Genomic DNA, 23,692 nt, shown 5'->3' on the forward strand with positions numbered 1-23,692 from the left:
AATAATACCAAACAAATTTTACACAATTTTGAATCACTTTCTTTATTAACTACAAAATAGGTAAATGTCTTTTTGTCATTATTTGTCAAATATTATTAATATTATTATCCTCTGAATGAATGCCCAACAGCACTCACTTGAGCAGTTTTCATCGCTAAAAAGTCTAACAAATTTGGCGCTTAAAAGTGATTTCAAAAAAATTGTACACAGACGTCATTTTCGTAGAAATGTCACACGTTTTTGTGGAGTGTCAGGAGCCTCCTCAGTTGTTTTGATATACATTCAACAAGAGTACAATAAATAATTCCCTTTTTACGGAGAGAAGCTAAGATTTACAGACGGATGCCGGGGTTGCGGGAGGAGACGAAGTTGAGCAGCTCCTCGGAGTCCTCGCAGACGAAAGGCTTCAGGTGGTGGCAGGCAACGTCGTGCCACTTGAGACCGTCGTTGTAGAAGTTGTTCAGGATGGACAAGCAGGACTCGTCGTTGCCCTGGGCCGACTCGCGGTTGTCAGGCTGGGCCTGGTTGAATCCGCCAGTGGGCGACCAGTCGCCGGAGTTGCGCTGGTTGGTGGGTCCAATCTTGGCGCCAGAACCGGACCAGAACCAGCCGTTGACGTTTGTGGGCTGCAAATCGGGACGGTCGCAGCCGTTGAAGTTGCACTTGCGGCCAGAGGTCCAGATATACCTGATTATTAGAATTGAATTAAAATAAAATTTAAGTCAATTTTTTAAATTGAAATTGTGTAAGAAAATTAGGTTTTGAGAAAGAAAATTAATTGTTATATAAAAAAAATCATTGAAAATATAATTATCAAGAGTAAAATTATTTCAATTATATTAAAGTGGATCTGAAATTAATTTTGTTTTGGTAAGTTAGCAAAATCCGAAAATAACTTACTTGACACCACCGCGGGCAATGCGCTGCTTGATGAATTCGTTCTCCTGAGGAGTTTCCAGGGACACAGCATCCATACAGTGGCGGCGGCAGATGTTGCGGGCATCGAGCCAGTCAACCTCGAGGTTGCGGGTCGGGCCGTGCTCCCAGCTGAAGAAGTACGAGTGCGAAACTCCACGTGAGTCTCTGAAAGTTGTGTGTCGTACTCCTGAAATTTTGAAATTCATTTTTAGTTAAAAGACATTTGAATAACATTAAAAAATTAATTTCATAATTATTAAATAAGTTATTTATTTTATTAAATTAATGCTCTACATTTTCTATTAAAAATATGAATTTTAAAATCGAAAACTTACGGTTGGAGCAAGAGCGAGCGTCTGGCAGGGCTAGCCTCCTCTGGGCGAGGGTCACAGCCACCAGCATGAGCACCAGGGCGCACTCACGAAGCATGATGCCTGGAGAAATAGGGAAAACCATTAGAGATCAGCGTGAAAGATTAGCGGGAAGATCGACCATTAGATCTTGAGGCTTTTCGCGCATTTTCTCTCGGATTTTGCGGTCGACCGTAAATAATAATAATGTACACAACACGCGCGGCTAAGGAATTTTTCAGACGACCCACGTCTAGGAACTGTAAATTTCTCCGGCACGACGTTATAATTACGAGAGGATAATGTCCGGCTGAATTTTAATTCATTCGGCTGCACGCAATTTTGGGTGCGTGCCAATTAGAGTGTGCATCACCCAAGACGCAAAGTCCATGTTTGAACAACTTTCTAACTGTTTTCCTGTGGCGACATTTGCATATTTTGTGTCATTTTTGTCATCCGCTCGCCTCCTCCCAAAAATGCGTCGGACGTTTTACGTTTTACAGTTTTAGTGCCACGAGCAAAAATTTGCATAAAAACACTGACGAGAAATATTTAAAAATACTTTAAAAGATTCGCCTGGAAAGTGGGGAACTTTATTGGAATAAATAAAACAAGCCCTTCGGAGTAATATTTTTCCTCTAATAGAAAGTTTTGAAACAGAAGAAGGTTCTAAATTCCTTTGCTCATCCTCTGTCTAGCTGGAGTGTGTTTGCCCACGCAATTAGGTATGCAAAGAACAAAGCTGTTTTTGAACTCGACTCGAAAAGCAAATGTTTGCCTGCGGAAGTTACACTGCCCAAATTGGTCGCGGAGAAAATTATTTCGAACGCAAGTAGGCTAACAATGGTTGCGCATCACAATGCATTTTGAGCTGCGTGTGTGCCGCGTGACACATCAAAGAGGCGCGACCGGTAATTTCTCAGAAGTTAATTCGATTGTCTCGAGAGACGCGCGCGAGAGACAATTTCATTAATTGACGAGTGCGACGGCCTCCTCATTCATTATTCCGCGGCAGGCGTACAGCTAACTACGATTTCTTAATTCTTAAACAACAAGTGTGCACTCCTCTAAAAAAAATAAATAAATAAAAGATTGGACGTAATTAAAAAAAATTGCATTTCAATTGTGTTATTTTTCCATTAATAGTTAGGCATTTAAAAAACTTAACTTAATTACGGAAGTAAATTATAAAAATGATGGCTTTAATTATGCTAAAAAAAGTGTTTTCATTAATGTATTTTCAGCCAATTCCCAGTGACTGTATCTCAATGAAATGGAAAACAAACAGATGACTAGGAAACAAAGAAAATATAAATATATTTTAAAATATTTTTAAAAGAAGTTTAAAAATGTTGGAAAATTTTATATTTAATATTTTAATTTACAGCGAATAAACAAATAATAAAGTAGACGCACAGTGTAATATTTTCAAAAGAATAGGTTTGCACATTGGATTGCTCCATGAAAATATAGGTTGTACTGATTTCGTCATATTAAATTGTGATGCACTTTGAAATAATTGTGCATAAAATTCTGCAATGACAAAAGTGGACAAAAGATCATTTTATGTTGAAATAAATAAAGCACAATAATATCATTGTTATACGCGGGCATGTTGCATTTCTACATACATATATTTTCTGAATATTTTCTGAACTTCAAGACAATTTTAGCCGTAAAGGACATTGCAAAGTAAAAAAGTCTTTATTGAAAATTATATGATTTTCAATCAGCATTATAAAAATAAAAAAAACCAATAAATTGTAAATTGTTTTTTAAATTTTTCGCAAAGAAAAAATTCAATATAAATATAAAAATAACTATAAAAGTCAATCTTTAAACTGGTAGAATTTTGCAAATTATAAGCAACTAATTTTGAAATTTTAATGCTTTTTTTAAATATATCTGCGCGACTATATTAACTTGCGAGAAATCTATCTCATAAAAGCAGTTTGCTAGAATTGAAAATCGCAATTGCGTCACTGTCACCTGCAGGGCAATTCACTGAAATGACTGAAATGAAGTGACAGACAGTGAAACTTTGTCGTCCGGTGCCGTTGCCGCCGGTATCGATCTCATCGTGGCGCAATAAAATGCGAACAATAACCCGAACAGGTCTGGCGACATTTTTAGAGCAAAAATAGTTGGCCCCCTGCGAGAGGGAAAAAGTTTTCGTGGCGGCCATTAAGAAGTGAAGAGAGTCCAACCTTGAACTGCGGTCCCGTTACTGTATAGAATACAAGAAACAACTCTGTCCATGGGTTAGTGGCACATTGTTGGGTCAAACGGGACTCATCCGAGGAAGCTGCGAGAGTTAGTGAGTCTCGCAGGTGCAGCAGCGCGGCCACACCTGAGACGCGCGTTTTTACCCACGCGGAAATTTTTGGATAAAACGAAATTTATCTTTAAACACGAAGCATCCAAGATTTTTCTTTGCTCTTCAGGACGTGTTTTTTTTTTATAAGCAAACGGATCTTTTAATTGAATAAGAGTGTAACCTTGTTAGAAAGAGTGATGGACAGATATCCTGATTTGCGTCGTCTGGCGAGCCCTACAAGGCAATCCTTTGTTTTTTCCCCGCAGACGACACATTGATCCCGTGCCCCTCTTTTCTCTTCCACCATAATAATAGCCTTCGAATTCATTGTCCATTATCGCACTCTCGCGCAAAACAATTAGAGATTGATATATCTTTGCATAATTGCACCGATGAATGGTGATTCAATCTTGACTTTGAATGCTTTTGTTTCCAACTTTCACCGCCAACTAACGCAGAGGATGCATCAGACCTTGGTAATTGCAGAGTAATGAGCTGAGTAATTGCACCGATTCGAGAAAGATCGTTTTGAGAAAACCGACCGAGACATCTGGTTGATTGGTTGGGAACGGCGTTTTAATTGGTGACATTAACGGCGAGATGAAGATGCGGCGCGACAATAATTATTTCCACTGAATGAATCCGAAGTGGTCTAGAAAAATATTTTATGTGTCAGGTATAAAAATGCGCGTTGGTTGGTTTTTTGGGCACGCTTGGGTGAACAGGCAAACAAGCCTCACAGATTAAAATGCCGTTCGATTAGCCGGCTTTAGAGATCCGTTTTAATGAATGACGTCGCTGCACCTCAATGAACTTTATTTTACAAAAAAAGAAAGAAAATTCTAATTAATTTGAGGCGATAAAAAAATTAAGAATAAATAAATTATGATAAAATAATTTTATTTTTTTGCATAGTTTGATTGACGAAAATAAAATTGATAAAAAAAGTAACATGTACATATAGAGACCGATGCACACATGGGCATGTGAGTAAACAGTGAGAATTATTGGTTTTGAATTCCCATGAGTCGCGACTGAAAGCGAAATCGACCGCAAATAATGTAAGAGCAAGAGACGTTACACGGATCTCTCTCATAAACCAATCTTCGGTTCGCAGCGAAAAGCCTCAAAATGTTGCCAAACAAGTGATGGAAAATAAAAGTTTGGACTTACCTTTCTGTTTGTACTTTGAAGACGAAGTGATCCTTGTCAAACACACTGCTGAAATGATGCCCCTCTCTCGGTCTCGTGGGTCTTTATAAAGCGGCCTACTTTGGGTTGAGGAATATAAAAAATTTAACCCGTTACCCACGCCACCGCTGAAGATCTATATGCGAGTGTAGTGGAGGTAAAATGCATTGCTCGGGAAGGGATTCGTCGAGCCGAGCTGCTGAATTAATCAGATTTTTCAGGAGAAGGACTCTCGCGCGTCTCTGCTGCTGGAGCACAAACAAAAAATGTGCACTTCTCGTTTCGCCAGGAGATTTTCGCCTTTAAAGTAAGGCGTTCTTTTGCCGCTATATGAAGCCGGCCGCAATTATGTCATCGATTATTCTACGGTATTGGTGCCCGGCTTTTCAAAATAATATATTACTTGAAAATATAAGGGAAAAAAATTCCTGATACATAATATTATTGTAACATTATAATTACTTGATTTACCTGCAGTAAAAATATATAGATTTTTTTTAATGTAGAAAATAATTTAAATCAAAATAATTGTGAGATTTGCAAAGACAGTGATGAGTTAACTGTGCAATTTTAGCAATAAATTTTGCTAAAATTTTTCACGAGTCTGAGGCAAAATTGTGTGGAAATTAATGTCTCTTTAACAACGAGACCTCCAGAATCTTACAATAAAGATTACTAAAATTTTTACGCATAGGGAATAAAACGTTAAAATTGATTATGAATCGTCATTGTGCTTTTCAAAGTTGCAATAATAAATTCACTTTTAGATTGAATCAAAATTGGAAGGGAAGAACTTGAGCTTTTGCTTTGTTGTAAAAATTTAATTATTGTACTATTTATTTAAATTTTATAAATTCTTACGAATTCCACTGCAAGGTACGCCTATGAAAATAAAATTTTGGTTAACATGACGTAGACCTTGCTACAAAATTGCTAAAATAAAAAACCTTAGCTTCTCACTTTTCACTTTTAACTAAAAATCTAGAATTTTCCTTATTAAAAATGAATAGACATAAAAAAATTATACTACATAGTTCTGCGCCAGTTGCCTCAGAATCAAGTTCATTCATCTCTAGATCACTATCGTCCTATCATGATGATTTGGTTCGCATCAGAAAAGTAGAAATGCAACGGAGCAGTGCGTCACCTCTTAACAATGGCAGTGCCGTTTGTCGCGACAAGAAATTCCCCTTTGTCTGAGTATCGCACTCAACAGGTGCCATTGTGTCGAGGTTGGACTTGGACGCTAGGTGTAGAAATCGAATTTCTTCACTGGTTGTGAGATGCATTTGAAATTAACGGCTTTGGACGCGTTCCGATGAAAATCAAAACTCGCTCGGTTGGGCAACTCTTGAACAATTTTAAATTGGCAAAAATGCGATCGCCACCTGACGTCAACAGCACACTTAAGCCAAGGTTGTTTCAAATTTATCTGGCCCTAAGTCCTTCACTTAAAAACACGGTACTGTTTGTAAGAACAATAGTCTTTTTGCATTATTTTTTAAAATTATAAATTCCTACTTCCTTCCTTTTCTCATTAAATTTACATTATTTGACGTCACGAATGAAATTCAACGTGCGAATGTGTTATAGCGGCAAAATAATAGAAAATGAATGCAGGGAGGAAGGTGTTTTCAGAATCCTCGCGGCGCTTTATGGACTAGAAACTCTTCTAAAGTAATAAATATGGATGCAATTTCCTTCCTAGAGCACTTTCTTTCCGCTTAATTTTCAAATATCAAGGCAACGAATTAGAACATTTTTTAGTTGCAGGTGATATGAATCGCATTAAAACTAGATGTAAAATTCACCTGGCCATAAAATACATTTGCGGTGAAATCGTAAAACATAAATAATTATTATAACCTAAATTTCATAAAATTTAAATAAGATTTTACTTCTTTGTTCAGTCTTAATTAATAATGCACGTTGGCAATTTTGATGAATTAAAAAAAAAATTCAACAATTGTAAACCTTGAGAATAGATATTTATCAAATATTTCTTGATTGTACTAATCTCTACCCAAAATTTATTAACAATGAGTGGATTACTATTTGCCAAAATTTCGATATTTGGAGTTCCAGCGGACCTGTGCTTGATGCATTAGCCTTCATAAATATTCTGTTTTAACAATAATTTTACTTTCATCATAACAAAATAATTAAATCTGAATTATAATATTTGAAAAATAAATAATATTTTAAATTTTAGTTATTTTATTTATTTTCAACTGCTGAAATAATTTATATTTCACACCAGGACAATCTGGCCACTCATAATTGATGCGTATTGCATAAATTAAAGATTGTACACGCACTATTCATTGCATTGCCAAAAAAGGAAAGCGTGCACGCACAAATGGATGCAATATTATGCGGTTGGCCTAGGTTAGTACCTCTCCATAAATACAGAGTTGGAGGCTTGATTACGCTGGTCTTGCGCATCAACTTCACTTCGCGAAAGTGGAAAATAAGTACACGTTTTAAAAATGGCATTTAAGTCTATAGGTCACCGTGATAAAATTTTTACATAATTAGTAGCTGCACAATAACTGAAAAAAAAATGTGACCTCTCACCGCTGAATGACCTGATCAGAATTTTAATTGTCGCCACCGCACTTGTCGGATTAGATTGACTTGCTACGGAATTTTTGTAATCGGCTGGGAAAAGCCGGCGGGAAATTGAGCTGCAGTCTGGAGAGCAGCCGATTCATTGTAAACTTGATCTTGTAGAGGTCGTTGCGGACGAATGGAGCACATAAATAAAAAAAAACCGTGAGTGATTAACGGGGCAGTGAGACAATACACGTAAAAGTCTTCCAAAAAAGTGGAATTTCAGTAGAAAGGAAGAGGAATGCGAGGTGAATTCGTGGGCTTTGGATTGATTTAGTGATCTTGTTGCTCGTGAACTCTGCGGTTCAGGTAATATTTTCCCAAGTAAATTATTATGTTCCTAAATTTTATTAAGATTTCCAGGGCCGGGGTGGATGTATTGATTTATACCAATTTAGACTTTCTAATGATGACCACCTGGAGCTTAGATTATGGCTTGCTTGAATAATGATTTTTTTTTCAGACAGACAATCATCACTACTCATCTACCAACATCTTTTTCAAGAACTAATTTTCATCAAAAAAATTTTAAAATGCCTCAAAAACGTGCTGAGCTTTCTCCTCAAAATTGTTTTGAGCTTTCAATGAAATTCTTCATCATTTGCTGAATTTTGCGGACGACCCCATTTTGTTATAGCTGCAGTGAGAATGCAAAAGGGTGATGTAATCCGCACACACACTTCATGTGTACTCGCAACTTATGATGTAAAATGATTGTTATTTTGCCATTGTTGCAATCTGATTCTCACAGACGGTATAAAATGTGAGCGAGCGAGCACACAGTGATGTACGATTTTGACCCTGTTATTTGCAAAAGCTAAAAAAAATCCAATCGACTCGCGTCTGCAAATAGCAAAAAGTAACTTGCACTTTTCAGAGACGCGTATTCTGATAAATTATATGGGAAATTTTAGGTTAGATTTGGTGATTGGCTTTCAATGGGCAATTATTTTTTTATAGCAGATTTCAATCTTTTCAAGTGATTAATTTAAAAGTTTCACTTCATCCTGTGTAGTTTACAATAAGTAATATCAATGATTTATTAAAGGCCTTTTGCACTCCCGATGAAGCTGCGATGACCTTTGCTGCCCAAAAAAGGACAGGTTTAATGAAAGAGAGCCACTTTTTCGCGGTACATTAAGACTTGCTTGGTACTTGTTATTTTTCACAAGTGACACCATCAGATGCTCAACTAATAGTGGGTTTGGCAATCGAGAAGACCAGGACGCAAATGAAAATAGATAATTTGCAAATTTCATTGCGAGTCGTTAAATTTAATGCGACGAGTATAATAAAATCCAACGTAACTAAAAACGAGATGGATTGTTATCATAACAACTATTGCTGAAAATCCGGTTAGGAAATATTTTTTGCAAAATCTATAATGTTGGTAACTTTTGTGCTTTGCATCTTCTGAGTTTGGGTTTAATTAACTTTTAATTGCAGTGCGCACAAGGATGTGAGAAAACCATACAAACATTCCCTTTTGCCATTTTTTTTTTGGCGTGGCTACCAGAGTATAAAGAGGAGCTTTTCATCCTGTTTGTGGCGCACTCTAAATTAAATAATGACTGCTGTAATTACTTAATGGCGTGCAAAAACTCCATACGTTATTCACGCCTTTGCATGGTTTTGGCATTTATTGCTGCGCTGACAATGTTTTAAAAATAAAACAAGGAAGTCTGAAGTTGGCGTGGTTCATAATTCAGAAATGCTAATTGATTTTGGCCGAGGTGATTGCGGAGAATTAGTGAGAGCAGTAAGGAAACAGAATATTTTGCAGCACATCGAAATTGCCCAGAAATGCTGCATGTAAATTTAATGAAAATCTTTGCTAAACCAATTCCTGCTCAACGAAACACGATGGAAATTTATTGCTATTTTCGTATGATCAACTTTAAAGCACCCTGGCTGCTGATTACATTTTGTTTGCGTGATATAATGAAGTACAAGAGGACGACCTCCACAACAAAGTCATAAAAAGTGAGAACGCTCCTCAGCATCATCTTGCGAAAAATGTGAATTAACACCTTATAAATTGATTTCGTTAAAGAAACCAAGGACATTCCAGCTTAATTTGCTTCTTTTTGTGAGTGGCAAAAGTTACAGCGATACTTATTTTCAAGTTATTTTTTAAATTAAAATCAAAATGTAAAAATTCATAAATAAATATATTATTAAATATAAAATAAAGCAAGAAAATAATTTCAATTTTTTTTTTTATCATCAGCTGATTGGACAAAGCTCTTTGATTTTGAGTTGAAGATTTCAATGCTACATGTTAGAACGGTTGCTTGATCAATGGTGCATTGTTATTATTTGATCCACTTTTGACCCGTTTCCTTTCAATTCACTCGGGTTCCTTTCCCACTTTTTACTGGTCTTTGAAGTGTTCAATTTCTTTTCTTTTGGAGCGCCATCGTGACTGCCCCAAGGGCGCACCTCGTCGCTCATCATGAGAAAGGTTTATTTATTTTCTTCGCGGTAAATATTTCTGGAAGACCGCGGCTTTCTTGCCTAAAATGAATGTGCGGATTTGCTGAGACAAAGAGGAACACGCACAACCCAAATTACCAAAAGCGCCAAACCCTTTTAATGAACTTTCTTTTCCTCTGTTATTTAGGTTCGAGACTGTGCAATTACCAGTCAAATTAAATGAAAGTAATTGTTATATAAAATAAACTTTGCTAATAATTTTTATATGATTTGCGAGGTCTGATTGCGCAAACTGAAAGTAAATCACGCAATGTTTCAAGCTAATAACATAAATATGCACCCGCACTATTAACTGTTTCATGGTGTATGTTAATTTTATCGCGCGCATCATTGAGCGAAGCGCTTTCAATTATTATTATTATCCATGCATGTGCGCATCAAGTATGTAGAGCAGAGCTGCGTGAGATGCTTTTATCGTGCTTGCACCCATACTTGTAAATTTCGCTCTCGGGAAGGTTTCTGAAAAGCCAATCGTGATCTTCTGAAGTACTTAAAACGTAATAAATACATCATAGTGAGACATACACACACATGTGTATGTTCGAAAGAGAAATTAACTGATGGATGTTCTCGCCGGTGGACTTATCGAAAACGCAATCGCTCTGATAAATAGCGTGCCAATAAATTAATTACCATTGCAATTAGCTCTCTGCGAAGGTAATCGAGAGCAAGTTAATTTGCTTATTTACGGCCTCTTCGTCTTTGTGGAGATGAGTAGTGTGAGATTATTTATTGTAATTCACGCATTTTTGCAATTCGCAGCAGTTCAACTTTCAAAAGGGTTTGCAAAATGACTCTTGATAATCTTCCATTTGTAATAATTTGTCATGGACGCTTTCCAACAGGTGGATAAATCAACGCATTATGCACAAAGCGGCAGAAATTTGCAAATCTTGTTCACTAACGAAGCATTACTTTCTTTAATTCGGAAGAAAGTAAATCTGTTGATTTTCATTTCCACGGGAGAAAATTAGCATTTCTGGCGCACCCGCCGAGTCAATGGTGTACAAAATTTATTCGCATCGCTCTCGGTAGTCAATGACTTCTGCAGCCGTCGTGCGAATAAAAAGAGGCGCACTTTTACTTGCTGAACTTGACATGATTCCGTGAGCTGCTCTTCTCGCCGCAGAGAATTACATTTATTTGGCCCAGAGACAACGGAGAAATTTCCGTGAACGGACATGGCGTTTTTTTATTACTGTGAATGCACGGCGACAAGTGAAAAAGACACCACTAAAAGGACAACCAGGTTTATCTGAAGATCGCTAAGGTCATTGCAAAATTTACAATAAAAAAAAAATTCATGTTCGTGTTTCTTTAAAACGAAGAAGAGAATATAAAAATAATTTATAAAGCTAACCTTTTAAATTAATGACTTCTAACTGTTATCGCATAATAAACTTTACTTGAAATTTTCGTTGTTAATTAAAACATTGACTAGCGGTGGTACCATTTTGTCCAAAAATTCCTTTTTCAAATAAATTGCCTTCAAATATTGGATTTAAATAATGATATGTAACAATTGGACTGCTTAAGCAACAACAATAATAATTGAGAATTAATTTATTTTTCCTTTTTTCCTTAAAAAATTGACCCTTGAATTATTTACTTTTTTGTAGTGTTTGTATTTAACTGTTTGTTTTATTCCGTTTGGGTGAGTCCGTTTTTAATAATGCCGGCGAATTCCTTCTTGGCACGCACCTCCGCAAGCAAGTTCAACAGGACGCTTGGAATTTTAACTACCTTCAATGCATGAGCAACGACGGCAGGTCGCGCACTTTCTTCGGCCCGGCATATCGCTTCTCATTGAATTATTAAAGAGATCTTCTATAATTATGCTCACAATCAGTGCCGTCGACAAACGAAATGCAATCTCTGGCAGAGAGTGCATTTTGTTTGCCTACCCGCGAGATGAATTTTAGAAAGCGGGAATCAATTTTCCCGACGAATAAGCATAGGCGCGGTGGGAAAACGATTTACTTTCGTCACGCGGCCCAATATTTAACTTTTCATTCTGAGAAGAATAGGCGAGAGAGCACGTGCCTACGAAATCGGCAAGTAGGCCAGACTCGAAATGGACCACGCGGTGCCTCCCACACATCATGCACCTCGCGAAAAACGCACACAACAAACACACTGCAAAGCTCGCTTTCATTCGGCGGGACTATTTTGTTGTCCATTGTGCAGCAGTCAATGGAATGAGTGAAAACGCTGCACAAAAGAAAAAGTGGCGCTCTTGGTTGAGGAATCTTAAACTAATTAAAAGTTTTTTAATCATAACAAAATTATTAACGCAAAATAATTGATATTTTTAGAGAAAAAAATTGTGCAATCTACCATTTCCAAATATTTCACAGGAAATTTCATTTATATTATTAACTTGTCGACTGTATTATTTTAAAAATAATTAAAGATTGACTTAAATCAGTGAATAAATAATTCTTGTTATAAGATTTTATGATTTTAGCCTACATAAATTCATCAATTTGGTCAAGGCAAATGCGCCACTGCCAGCATTTTTGATCGGCCATTTAATTTCGCCTCTCTCAGGTTTCTTTTTGTGCATCATCACGATTTAGATCCCGAGTCAGCGAGAAATCAATGAGAGCCGATTAAAGAATATTTTCTCTTTCACATATAGTTACAATCAAGTGCTCACTTTGCTACATCAGCGAGAGTGTCGAAGTCGAAATGCGCCAAGGTTTGTTTTTTGCTCCCTTTTTTACATACGACCTGAATTTCTGCACTATAAAATCGTGACGAATAGAGAAAAATCCCAAGAGTGTTCTCAGACACATCTACAGAAAATTATCAGAAAAAAAGTAAACCATGGACGAAAGTTTTGAAAATGGATGCGTGCATTTTCACATTTTATCGGCGCGAGTATTTTGCAATTTGTTAGAATCATTTAGAATAATAATATTGGCTTAAAATTAATCACCTTGTAAAAAAAACAAAAGCAAAGCATAGAAATTGCTTTGACTTACATACATTAATTAAAATGTGATGATTTGCATACTGTGTATACCCAAGTGGTATAAAAAAATTAATTCTTTGAGGCTTAAATTATTAAAATTTCATTAAAATAAATTTTAATTGCGCTTTCCATATTCCCACCTTGGTTATTTGTAAAAAGTTTGCTGTGGACGGGACAGAAATATGACTGATAAGTAACAATTCAGTCCTAATTTGGGAATTTCCGGAGGTCATTCACACATTTAGTGCTCACAAAAAACGCAAAGAGCATTAGTGAGACTATTAGCATCTCATCTCACAACTGCTGATTTCATTCGTTCAAATCTTCAACTGAAAAAAAAATCCATTACAGCAGCTTTTGACTTCCCACGCGTTTATTTGCATAACATTGACACAGAAGAAGTGGCTCTCGGCTAATTACCTGTCAATGCGGCAATGCTAAATGCACTACTCCAGCCTTACTCGTGTTTTTTTTTCGAGCAGAGGTGCTAAGGCTGAAAGTGAAACAGTGACCATCAAAGTGCGCCGATTACGTCACCCCCGCGAGCATCTGCATTGGTGGCTTATCTCGTTCAGACTCGCCAGGTTGCATCACCTTTGGCAGGGTAATCGCGCAAGGACAAGATTAATGAGAACCATTTTAGGTGCTGTACCAGACGCTCACCCATCTGCCTGGCTACGTGCCGCCGTTTTGATACACTTTTAATTTATCGGCTGTAAAATTTGACGATCTTCGATTCAGGGTCAGCTTAATGGGTCTTAATTGGGATGGAAAAAGATTCCTGCGTGCGGATGCTGTTCAGCAGACGAGGACACACGCTAGTGCCAGGATAACCTTTGCTTTAGTTCTGCCAGAATATAGTTAGGTTGAAGGTTGACAAAGCATAATATTTGCCTTTTTTTCTGTCAATAATATTTTTGGAGCAATATTTGCTTTTTCGAGAACATCGCATGCCGTGACTAGTGAAAATTAAATTCAAAACTAACTTTTACCAAAACTTTCTATGTGGACTTGAAAAGTAAAAGAAAGGGTTAATTATTCCTCTTAAGAAAAATTCCGACTAAATTGATGGTGCTGCTGAGCTGTAGAGACAATTATTTACAGATTAGATAAATTAAGCATCCATGATTAAGCTGTAAAGTTGAAAATAAATGGCACCTCTAATGAATTCTCATAGTTATTTAAGCTGTCACTTTTGTCCCTTTATCAAAGTCTTTCTCTCTGCAGTTTCTCCTCTCTAGCAATTTAAACTTCATTTTCATTAAATCTCTTCCGAAATAGACCTCTATTGTCTTTTTCTAGGTTTATTGCGAGAGAAATCCGCTGCGAAACACAAAAGGTGGATAGGATGAGATGTTTTAATGAAGTTCGCAAATACTTTCGTGTTAATTAACAAACAAGCGGAGAGGCTGCGTATCAAGAGGGTCAATGGAATTAAAAGTTTGCCAATTAAAGCGGCAGTCGAAGCGGCTGAATGTGTGACTAATGGCGCACACAAAACAAAATCCTTGCAGGAATGAAAGTTCATCTCATCGCAAATAATGCGATTCGTGCAACGGCCGACGATATACAAAGTACGTCTTTTCAAATTAATTAATTCATTTTGGCGGCGCATGAAAACTGATTGCGTTAATGTAGGTCACAATTAAAAGGGCGAATAATTTGTTTGATCGCGCGTCCGCGTGCGTGTTTGAATTAAACTCTTTTACAATCAGTTCTTTTCTTGCTATCCTTGGGATTCGAGAGGATGCGAATTCTTCTTCGGCGCGATGTCGCTTTTCTCCGAGACAGCCATTTACGGCAAAGGCCTTTGAGAATATATTAAATTTTGCTCCGAGACGCAGAGGTTCAAGTTCATCTTGATCGTCGTGATATTTGCAAAAATATTTCAGGTGTGTTCCAGCATTCATAAATTTTCTGGGAATTTCCTGTTTTTTTTTTATCTGATACTCTTGGGCATTGACTTTACAAGAAACGCTTTAAAGTGAACAAAGTGGGATCAAAGACGAGTCTTTGAATTCCACTGCACATCAAGCGACTTTTAAAAACGATAAGTTAGCAGTAAATAACAATGCAATAATAATTATTTCACTAAGATAATTATGCTAAAACTAATAAATTTTAATGAAATTTAATCAACACCAAGTAAAGTTATTAACTTCTTTTCTTTTTTGATTGAAATGTTATTATTTAATAATAAAGGTAAAATATTATTGCTTAATAATATTTTCCATTTTGATAAAACTCACATTAGACAGCAGCCTGTCTAAACAAGACATGAAGGGTAAAGATATTAAATTTGCAAGTTCATCGTGTCAAGAGTAATATAGTTAGCAAGATACCCAAGTAAAGAACGTGTTGGCAAATCTTGAAAATTTTGATGAAATGTTGTTTGACGTTCAATGCCTATGTTAATTCAACGCTCTGTCAAAAGAGATCATCTACTGAGCTTGCTCAACGTTTAATTGAATGGAGTCCTAGCAGTCAATTTGCATGCTCGTGCGTGACCACCAAAGGCAAGTTAATTAATTAGTAATTCAAATTTATTCTCAAGATCAATTTTTACATTTTTTTCTTTAGAGAAAAAAAACAGTAGAATTTTACATATTATAGGCTTGATTACATGAATTTGAATATTGAATGTCTGCCGAATGATGTTTTAAAAGCAATTAATTTTATATAATAATAGGAAAATGAATTAATCTTCTTCCTTTTCAGCAGCTTTTCAGTAAGTGACTTCATTGGCAAAAGGAACGATGACGCTGAATTCATAATGATGTCTTTAGTCACGTACGCGTGCTCATTCCTTTCCCTTGATGAATTTAATTTCGAAGAACAATTCAAATCGAACGTCTTCCTCACCTCGAAGGGAACCCCCAGTCGTTGGGAAAAGTAAAAGTTTGCATAGACTTAAGTAATGTTTATTCAGATTCAGGAACTTGGCGTTTCTTAACTCCAAGCAGGTTGATATATTTTCAGATTCAGACGTGCGGAACCTTAAACTTGGACCGCTTTAAAAAGAGCAGTAAAAGTTTCACTCGGCACAGCACAATTGTGCAGAGATAATAAAAAAGCCAGCGCAAGTATCGCCGTCGGCAGTTCAAGCCTCTCTTTCCAGCAATTAACAATTACATTTCGCGCACGCACTGACTTTCGATCCGTTTTTCGCCGGCGACAAAATATGGTTTGTCACGACGCCGCCTCGAGGGCCTTTTGCAAGAGCGAGTGGTTTGTTTTACGCGCCAATTTTCTCTTTCCGCGATTCCCACGGTGAACAACGAATAAACACACGTTGGAAGAAAGCGCAGCAGCCGATGTCAAGATGAAAGAGAAAACACGCGCCGAGATCGAAAGAGACACAATAAAATATATTTGACGAGCGAATAATTTGTGCGGTGCGCGAACATTCCTCCGCTGCCTAGGGCAGACCATTCCATTAACACACAAACCCACAATTGGACAAAATCCGCCGATCCTTTTCGTTCCCTGTGGATGTTTGAGCTTTCTTTCCTCTCTTCATCTACGTGCATGTGCCATACCGACTCATTAATTATGGCGCTTGAACGCCGGACTGCATTTTGAATAATGGAAATAGAAAGTATAAACAACGATGGACGGTAGCACCGCAGGGAAAAGTCTGAATCTTGCGATTAAGGAGTGTTATTTACAATATGGAAAAAATTCAATGTTGTTTATGAGACTGGTAGCTCTCTGCTGGTGGGCTCGTCCCAAATATTTTGGCTATTTCATTCAATCAACATCATCACTACTTTTACTTTTTTCAAATTTAATTTCACTTCAAATGCCTTTTTAATGATTGACTTAATTGATGTTTATTTTACATTTTTGATGACAATTTATTTATTAAAATATAAAATATATAAAAAATATTAATTACACTTTTTAAAATAAACTCTTTGATTGCTTTTTTTAGTTCATTACATCTTGCGATTCTAAATCTAATGAAATGATTTGTAATAATTGTAAACGGTGAATTTATGTTTTGTATTTACTCAAATTTTAAAATTTGAATGTACAATAAATGATAAATTTGCGAAAAGAAATGTCAATGTTTTTTAACTTTATCCACTAACATTCTTTCTCTCAATATGTACTACTAACAAAATATTTCCTTCGTATTTATTGGATAATTTAAAATACTTTAGAATTTTAGTTTCAAAAATCGTTAGATGGTAACTTTTTTATTTGATGAGACTGCTGGTAGTGTTAAGGCGTTGTCGGAGCGGCGGATGAACTTCAATCGCCCATTCTGCATCGATCACGCTAACATTTCTCATGTACGACCGGCCGGTGTGGACCAACTCGGAAAAGAGCACACAGCTCGGAGGCTTTGACGATTCGAAAAGAACGCTTGACGGGTGAAGGGACACGAATTGACGGTTTGCCACCTTAAAGATTATTAATCATTATCATTACTTTTTTTCACATCACTTCATATAAAAGGTTATAAAAGTTAGAACAAAGGATAGCAACACAAGCAAAGATCTGCTGAAAGTCCAACGTTAAAAGAAATACGGTCAGTCAGTCACAGTAATGGTAATAATTAAAATAATCTTTAAAGACGCATTTTTTAAATAATAATAAAAAATAATTAAAATATGGAAAATAATAAATAGTGCGATACTGGGAGTGAGCGCCTGTAAAATATGTACCAGTTTTGTCACGCAACACACTCAAACTGTGCAGGTTGCATAAACTCTAAAAAAAACTAGTCGAATTTAGGAAAATTTAAATAAAGAAAGCTACATAGAAGAGGAAGGGAAATAATTCAGCATGCTCCTTACCGTTATGTACAGCTTGTCCCTAGCATGAGTGGCCAAGTTGTTGACGAGTCCGAAGATCAAACACTTTCTAACCAAGGAAAGGTCTTTGCCGCAACTGCTCTGCCCAATGCCTGCTTTCTTGCACAGGTCCGTCAGCTGCTCCTTCACGAGGGTAGCATGGCTTAATGATCGGAGACTCAGATGATTTTCTTTACAGAAAATCTGGAATGAATTGAAATTGATATTTTGTCACACAATATTTCTTCAACTACATACCTTTTTGTTCTTTGCTGCAATATATGCTTGATAAATATTCAGCAATGTCTCGTGATCACCAAATTCAGAGTGGAATTTTGTTTGGGCAACCAGAGCTTCGTTTCTGTTGCTAGAAGAAGACTGAATGACTCCTTCCCCAGAGAGTAGTGCCACTAGTGTAATAATTTCATCCCTGTAATTCAAGCCTCATTAATCTTTTTTCCAAATACAAAATGATGTGTTGAAATTACCTGCATTGCAATTCATCAGAGGCTATCAATATTCTAGCATATGGAGCCTCGATTGGAAAATTAGACATTTTCTTGCCCAATTGTGTGATTTCTAGTTCATTTCCATTTTCTTGTACTCCACCAAGGGCCTTAAGCTGCTGGATTGCAGTTTGCAGAGCCTGAGTAAAATATGTTTTTGATATTCAGCCGTACAATACAATTGAATTTTTTATTACCTCGGGTTTAGGCTTATCCAAGAAATCAAAATCAGCAATTTTTTTGATACCGATTGTAAGAAGTTGCAAGATTACCGAGGTTAGGTTAATGCGGAGAATTTCTGGCACTGTTGATGGAGGAAGCTTGGCAAATTCCTGATCAATTTGAAATTGGTTTTAAAATGCTACAAAAAGTAAAAACAAATACCTCTTTTGTGAAACACCTGAAGCAAGTGCCAGATGCTTCTCGGCCAGCTCTGCCTGTTCTTTGCCATGCTTGGTCTTGGGCTACTCTTTGAACTTTTAAAACATCCAATCCAGTTCCAACAAAGTGGGTTCTGTAAATAAAATAATCAAACACTTGCTAAAAAATCAATTCAAATCTCACACCTGGCTTTGACCATTCCCGAGTCTATTACATGTCGTACGTCCGATATAGTAACTGAGGTTTCAGCAATGTTGGTGGCCAAAACTACTTTTCTAGTGCCTTTTTCAACAGGCTTAAATGCACGCACTTGCTGTTCTTGAGGCAATGCTGCATAAAGGGGCAAAACAACAATTGGAGGACCTCCAAATTCCTGCACATTATAAACAAAAAATATAATATTATGGAACCTTGAAAAATTCAAAATTACCTTTGCAATTTTTGGAATTGTTGCAGCCATATCCTCAATTTCCTCCTGTCCAGTTAAAAAAATAAGAACTCCCTCGCTATAAACAAAAATCAAAAATTTGAATTTGAACTTTTTGTTTGTTTAAAAAATTATGCCACCTAGCAGGAGCTGTCTTTTGAATGATTAAGAACAGAGTACTGAGACAAGCTGCAGCATAGTCTTCATGAGGTTTGGTCAAGTGCTTGATTTCGACATCATGCACACGACCCTCGATCCACACGACAGGCACAAACTTCTGTGGCTTTGATGAGAAGTATTCCCTCATGTGATCAACATCCATTGTAGCTGACATGACTACAATCTGTGGATTTTTTGTGTCAATATTTTCATCAACTATAGAAAGCTCCGATATGAAACCTTTAAAGGTACTCCTTGCTTTTCTCTTCTCCGCTGGGCCGATTTGACAATTCCAAATAAAATGTCAGTTGAAATTGACCTTTCGTGAGCCTCGTCCAGGACAATAACATTGTAGTTTAGCAGAAGAGGATCTAATTATGAATTGAAAAATAAAATATATACACGCTTTGATTATAATTCTTTTTTTTTTGTAAACTTAATTACCAAGCATTGCTTCACGAAGTAGGAGGCCGTCAGTCATAAATTTGATTTTAGTTGTGTTGCTCGTGACATCTTCGAATCTCACAGCATAGCCTACTTGTTCCCCAATGGAGCAACCTCGTTCTGCAGCCACCCTCTGCGCAACAGTGATTGCAGCAACTCTGCGAGGCTGTAAGATGATACATAGATGTTTATGGAACTCCATAAATTGAGTTTAATTTTGTTAAATTTGAGTGTGATATTTCTAATTTTCTTGAAAAACTACAGAATTTTGTACTATCCTGAATCTCGAAAATTTAGAACAGGGAGGTGTTAAGTTAGAGACTTTCGCCCAAACCTAAATATTGAACATTTAGAACAAAGGGAGGTTCAACCTGTCCAAACTGAATTTTCAAAATTTAGAACAGGGAGGTTAATAAAAATTTAAACCTTATAGAGAACAAACCTGAGTAATGGCAATCACTTTGGACTTGTGCACACCACTTTCTAAAATGAATTGAGGAACTTGAGTAGTTTTGCCGCAGGCTGTTTCTCCAATCAAAATTGTTGTTTGGTTGTTACGAATTGAGTTGATGATTCTGTGAATATAATGAGCACGTTATAAATTTAGAAACAATTCGAAATAACACTGTATAGTGTGTGTGAATGAGTTTTAAAAATTTAAATTTTGATATTTCATACTTTGCTCTTGACTTAAAGATTGGTAACGCCTGTCTAATCTTCTGATAACTTTCCCAAGACTGTCCCGGCTGGTCGTTTTGAGACACCTGCTGCTGGACGGCGTTTGGAAACTTGAACTTTTTGTTCGCTTTCTCGGGCGAACTGGCCACGAGTGGTCTCTTGTTGACACCGATTATGTTGTACTTGCTTAGCTCCATGGTCTGCACAGTTATTTTAATCAAACGATAAGAATATAAGACATTATAGCGATTAAATTGGATGCAAATAAAAGCTCAAGCACATGGTGTTTGTTGACGTTCAACTTGCATGGAACCAGAACCAACCAACAAGGAACCAACCAAGAGAACCAACATCAAAATCAAAACACGAATGCGTGGGTAGTGCAACAAGGAGCATGCGTTGTTTGAGGCACGAAATAAAAATTCTTCATTTTTCAACATAATTATTAAATCGTATCATATGAAATATGACAAAAGAAAAATATTAACTATATTTTGTGTTAAATTTAATTTAAATTTTTACCGTGCAGTTAAAAAATTGTAAATTTTTAATTATGCAATAATTTATATTAAATTTCCTGTTGGGATCCCTTGTGTTGTTACACTTTATGACTTTGTTTTTTTCAGTTTTAAAATAATTTAAAGCCACAATCCAGAAATAGTTTTCATCACTGATCGTTTCACCTTCACAGCTATAATTTTATTATTCTACAGAATAGGGAAAAAGATTGAATTTTCTTACAATGCATCGACTCTTGTTGGCATCGACTTTTGGAAAATATAGCGCGCAATAAATTCTCAATTTCTGATTGGTTGGAATTGTCGCTGAGTGGAATGCAACCAATCGGAGCGCAGTTTTTATTCTTGAGGCGTAACACCAAGCAACAAAAAAACAGAAGAAAGATGGTCTTTCACATGGACGGGATGTCGCGTCTAAAGTGGCTTTTAATTTTGGCATTTTTGTGCGTTTCTGTTAGTTCCAAGAAGCAGCCAAGCATAGTGCAACTCAGTGAAGAAAATTGGGAACAAATGCTCGAAGGAGACTGGATGATCGAGTTGTAAGTCCAGAGAAAACGGTGTCCGGGAAATGTGGAGATTGTGAGGCGTGTCGATTTTTTGTTTGACACTTCACACGCGATTGTAAATTGTCCTTTTTTGGAAACTTCTCAGATATTTATTGGAAGCATAATTATTGATTGAAAAGAATAAAGTACATTCATTTGAAATCTGCTGTAGGATTTTTTTGATTGGAAAAATATTTTCCTAGTTCATGAGTAAAATTTAAAAAGTGAAATTGATTGTTTACGAAAATGACTCATGTTTTTCTTTGTAATCAATATTTAATTTTACTTTCCACCAGTTTTGCACCATGGTGTCCGGCGTGCAAGAACTTGGGCCCCATTTGGGAGGAGTTTTCAAAGTGGCAGGAAGATCTCGACATCAAAGTGGGCCACATTGATGTGACGGTGGACGTTGGACTGAGTGGGCGATTCATGGTTACTGCCCTACCCACAATCTTTCAGTAAACTCTATTCTCTTCCTTTCCCGCTCAACCTTTGATACTCATTTTTATCTCAGTGTCCACAACGGAGAGTTCAGGCAGTACCGCGGTGCCAGGAAGGTCGAGGACTTTGTAACATTCATCGAGGACTCCAAGTGGCAGGAAATTGAGCCCATTCCCAGCTGGAAGTCCCCCTCCTCCCTGCAGATGTCCGTCGTCGCCTATTTCTACAAACTGTCCATGGTTTTGAGAGTGAGTGTCGACTTGCAAAACAACCTACTTGAAACTTGATACTGTTTTTGCCATTCTTCAATCTTGCATTACAAGAATGTGATTGCAACTCAAGTTGACTTTCATGAATATTAAGTTTCACACTCAACCAGAAGACAAGAACTAACATCATTCCAACTCATGTTTTCAGACGGTGCACAACCACCTGATGGAAACCTACGGACTGCCCATTTGGGGCAGCTACCTCATCTTTGCCCTGTTCACCATTTTGGTCGGCGCCCTGCTTGGACTGGTATTCATTTGAATTTTAAATCCTTGCCCTTTAATTATCTAATTTTGCACAGCTTCTTGTCTGCGTCATTGATTGCATCTATCCTCCCAAGCCCTCAAGTCGGGCTGCCGACTCCAAAGGAGAAAGTGAACCAGTTAGTATTTTCTGTAATTTCAAATCAACGGAATTTTTAATTGAGTATTTTTTCCATAATTAAGGAGGAAGATGATGATGATGACTGCATAAAAGATGATCGAGTTGGTGGAGGAAGTGCCTCTGAAGGAGAGGAGGATCAAGATGAAGAGGAATTAGACGCTTCGGAAGATGAAGGTGAAGGCAGCCAAGCTTCAGAACCTTCGTCAGCTCAAGCCAGTCCGAATGTGAGGCGCAGGAAACCACCCAGAGCCGACTAAGCAGGTTATTCCTGCTCCCAGTTTTGAGGCTCAATCCCAATAACTAATGCGGCAGTGTTGAGTCTGTCGAACCAAGGCTGAGTGATCGAATGATTATCAACTTAATTATCTCTCGTCTTTCAAAAGAAGGGATATTTTGGATTTACGTTTAAATCTGCAAAGTTATCCGGTTTCTGCCTTTGTTCCTGGCCTAGCGATCTGGTGAGTCTCGAGTCCATTGCGTTTTCTTATGTTAGAACGTGATCAGCATGTCGGTAATCTACGATGAAATTTTCTTTTCCAGGTCACTTGAATAATTTTGTATTATTTGAGTTGACACAATAGAAATTGGCAAGTGTCTCTGTTAACCCTTTCTTAACTAATTAATTATATAAAAATATTCTTATAAACTCACACATTAAACGCACACTTCAAATTGGTTTTGAAATTTCAATTTTATATTTTTATATGTCTTTTGTCACTGTATTTACCACCTTGAGTAGTGGCGTTTATCACTTAAATATTCAGGCGAGAATAGTTTCCTTGTCGTACTTGCCAATTTCTCCAATTCGGCACTTAATGAACTGTAATAAAATGCACCCACCCACCCTTATTAAGCAAGCATTTTGGAGCTTATCCAAAAATAAATTTTTGCCTTGTATGCAAAAGAAAGCTTTAGTGAAAAATCTTTACTCATTAGCAAACGATATAATGTTTTCTGGCTATGTTTTTTATTTAGCTTTTCAGCCATAACAATTTAAACATGTTTGTACACTATCCTAGTTTCTAGTGCTGAAAAGTTACACTCAAGGACATTTCACTTGCAAAATTGTATTGCCTAAATCTAAAACAAGAGTGTCTAATTTTTAATATTTTCCTTCTACCATTCCTTAGCAAATGTTGCGAATGTTAAAATGAGGACAATTAATGCAACGCTTTCGTATGTATAATTAACTTGTAAGGAATTATTGCTTTGATGCATATGATTAACAATTGTTATCCAAATAAAATGCAAAATGTAATTATTGGTAAACCCAAC

At 36.8% G+C, this 23,692-nt stretch overlaps 3 protein-coding genes across 3 annotated transcripts; 1 reads left to right on the forward strand and 2 right to left on the reverse strand.

Annotated features, from left to right (window-relative positions):
- Window positions 1–16: 16 nt before the first annotated feature.
- LOC132200341 (uncharacterized) lies at window positions 17–4,882 on the reverse strand. Its single transcript, XM_059625740.1, has 4 exons — window positions 4,759–4,882; window positions 1,254–1,352; window positions 901–1,105; window positions 17–687 (listed from the first exon to the last, which is right to left on the reverse strand). The coding sequence occupies exons 2-4, from the start codon at window positions 1,345–1,347 to the stop codon at window positions 333–335; spliced, it is 654 nt and encodes a 217-aa protein (XP_059481723.1). The 5' UTR covers window positions 1,348–1,352; window positions 4,759–4,882; the 3' UTR covers window positions 17–332.
- Window positions 4,883–16,747: 11,865 nt separating this feature from the next.
- LOC132199723 (ATP-dependent RNA helicase DHX33) lies at window positions 16,748–20,622 on the reverse strand. Its single transcript, XM_059624659.1, has 13 exons — window positions 20,260–20,622; window positions 20,024–20,156; window positions 19,582–19,747; window positions 19,378–19,508; window positions 19,119–19,321; window positions 18,982–19,057; window positions 18,737–18,924; window positions 18,555–18,684; window positions 18,368–18,502; window positions 18,153–18,310; window positions 17,923–18,094; window positions 17,668–17,868; window positions 16,748–17,271 (listed from the first exon to the last, which is right to left on the reverse strand). Exons 1-13 carry the CDS (start codon window positions 20,454–20,456, stop codon window positions 17,065–17,067), a joined length of 2,097 nt encoding a protein of 698 aa, XP_059480642.1. The 5' UTR covers window positions 20,457–20,622; the 3' UTR covers window positions 16,748–17,064.
- A 517-nt stretch (window positions 20,623–21,139) lies between these two features.
- Window positions 21,140–23,686, forward strand: LOC132200936 (thioredoxin-related transmembrane protein 1). Its single transcript, XM_059626729.1, has 6 exons — window positions 21,140–21,316; window positions 21,619–21,780; window positions 21,837–22,011; window positions 22,181–22,282; window positions 22,335–22,415; window positions 22,480–23,686. The coding sequence occupies exons 1-6, from the start codon at window positions 21,162–21,164 to the stop codon at window positions 22,672–22,674; spliced, it is 870 nt and encodes a 289-aa protein (XP_059482712.1). The 5' UTR covers window positions 21,140–21,161; the 3' UTR covers window positions 22,675–23,686.
- Window positions 23,687–23,692: the final 6 nt, after the last annotated feature.

The sequence above is a fragment of the Neocloeon triangulifer genome, unplaced genomic scaffold (genome assembly GCF_031216515.1).
Source record: "Neocloeon triangulifer isolate White Clay Creek 2 clone unplaced genomic scaffold, ASM3121651v1 ptg000014l, whole genome shotgun sequence".
NCBI classification, from domain to species: Eukaryota; Metazoa; Arthropoda; class Insecta; order Ephemeroptera; family Baetidae; genus Neocloeon; species Neocloeon triangulifer.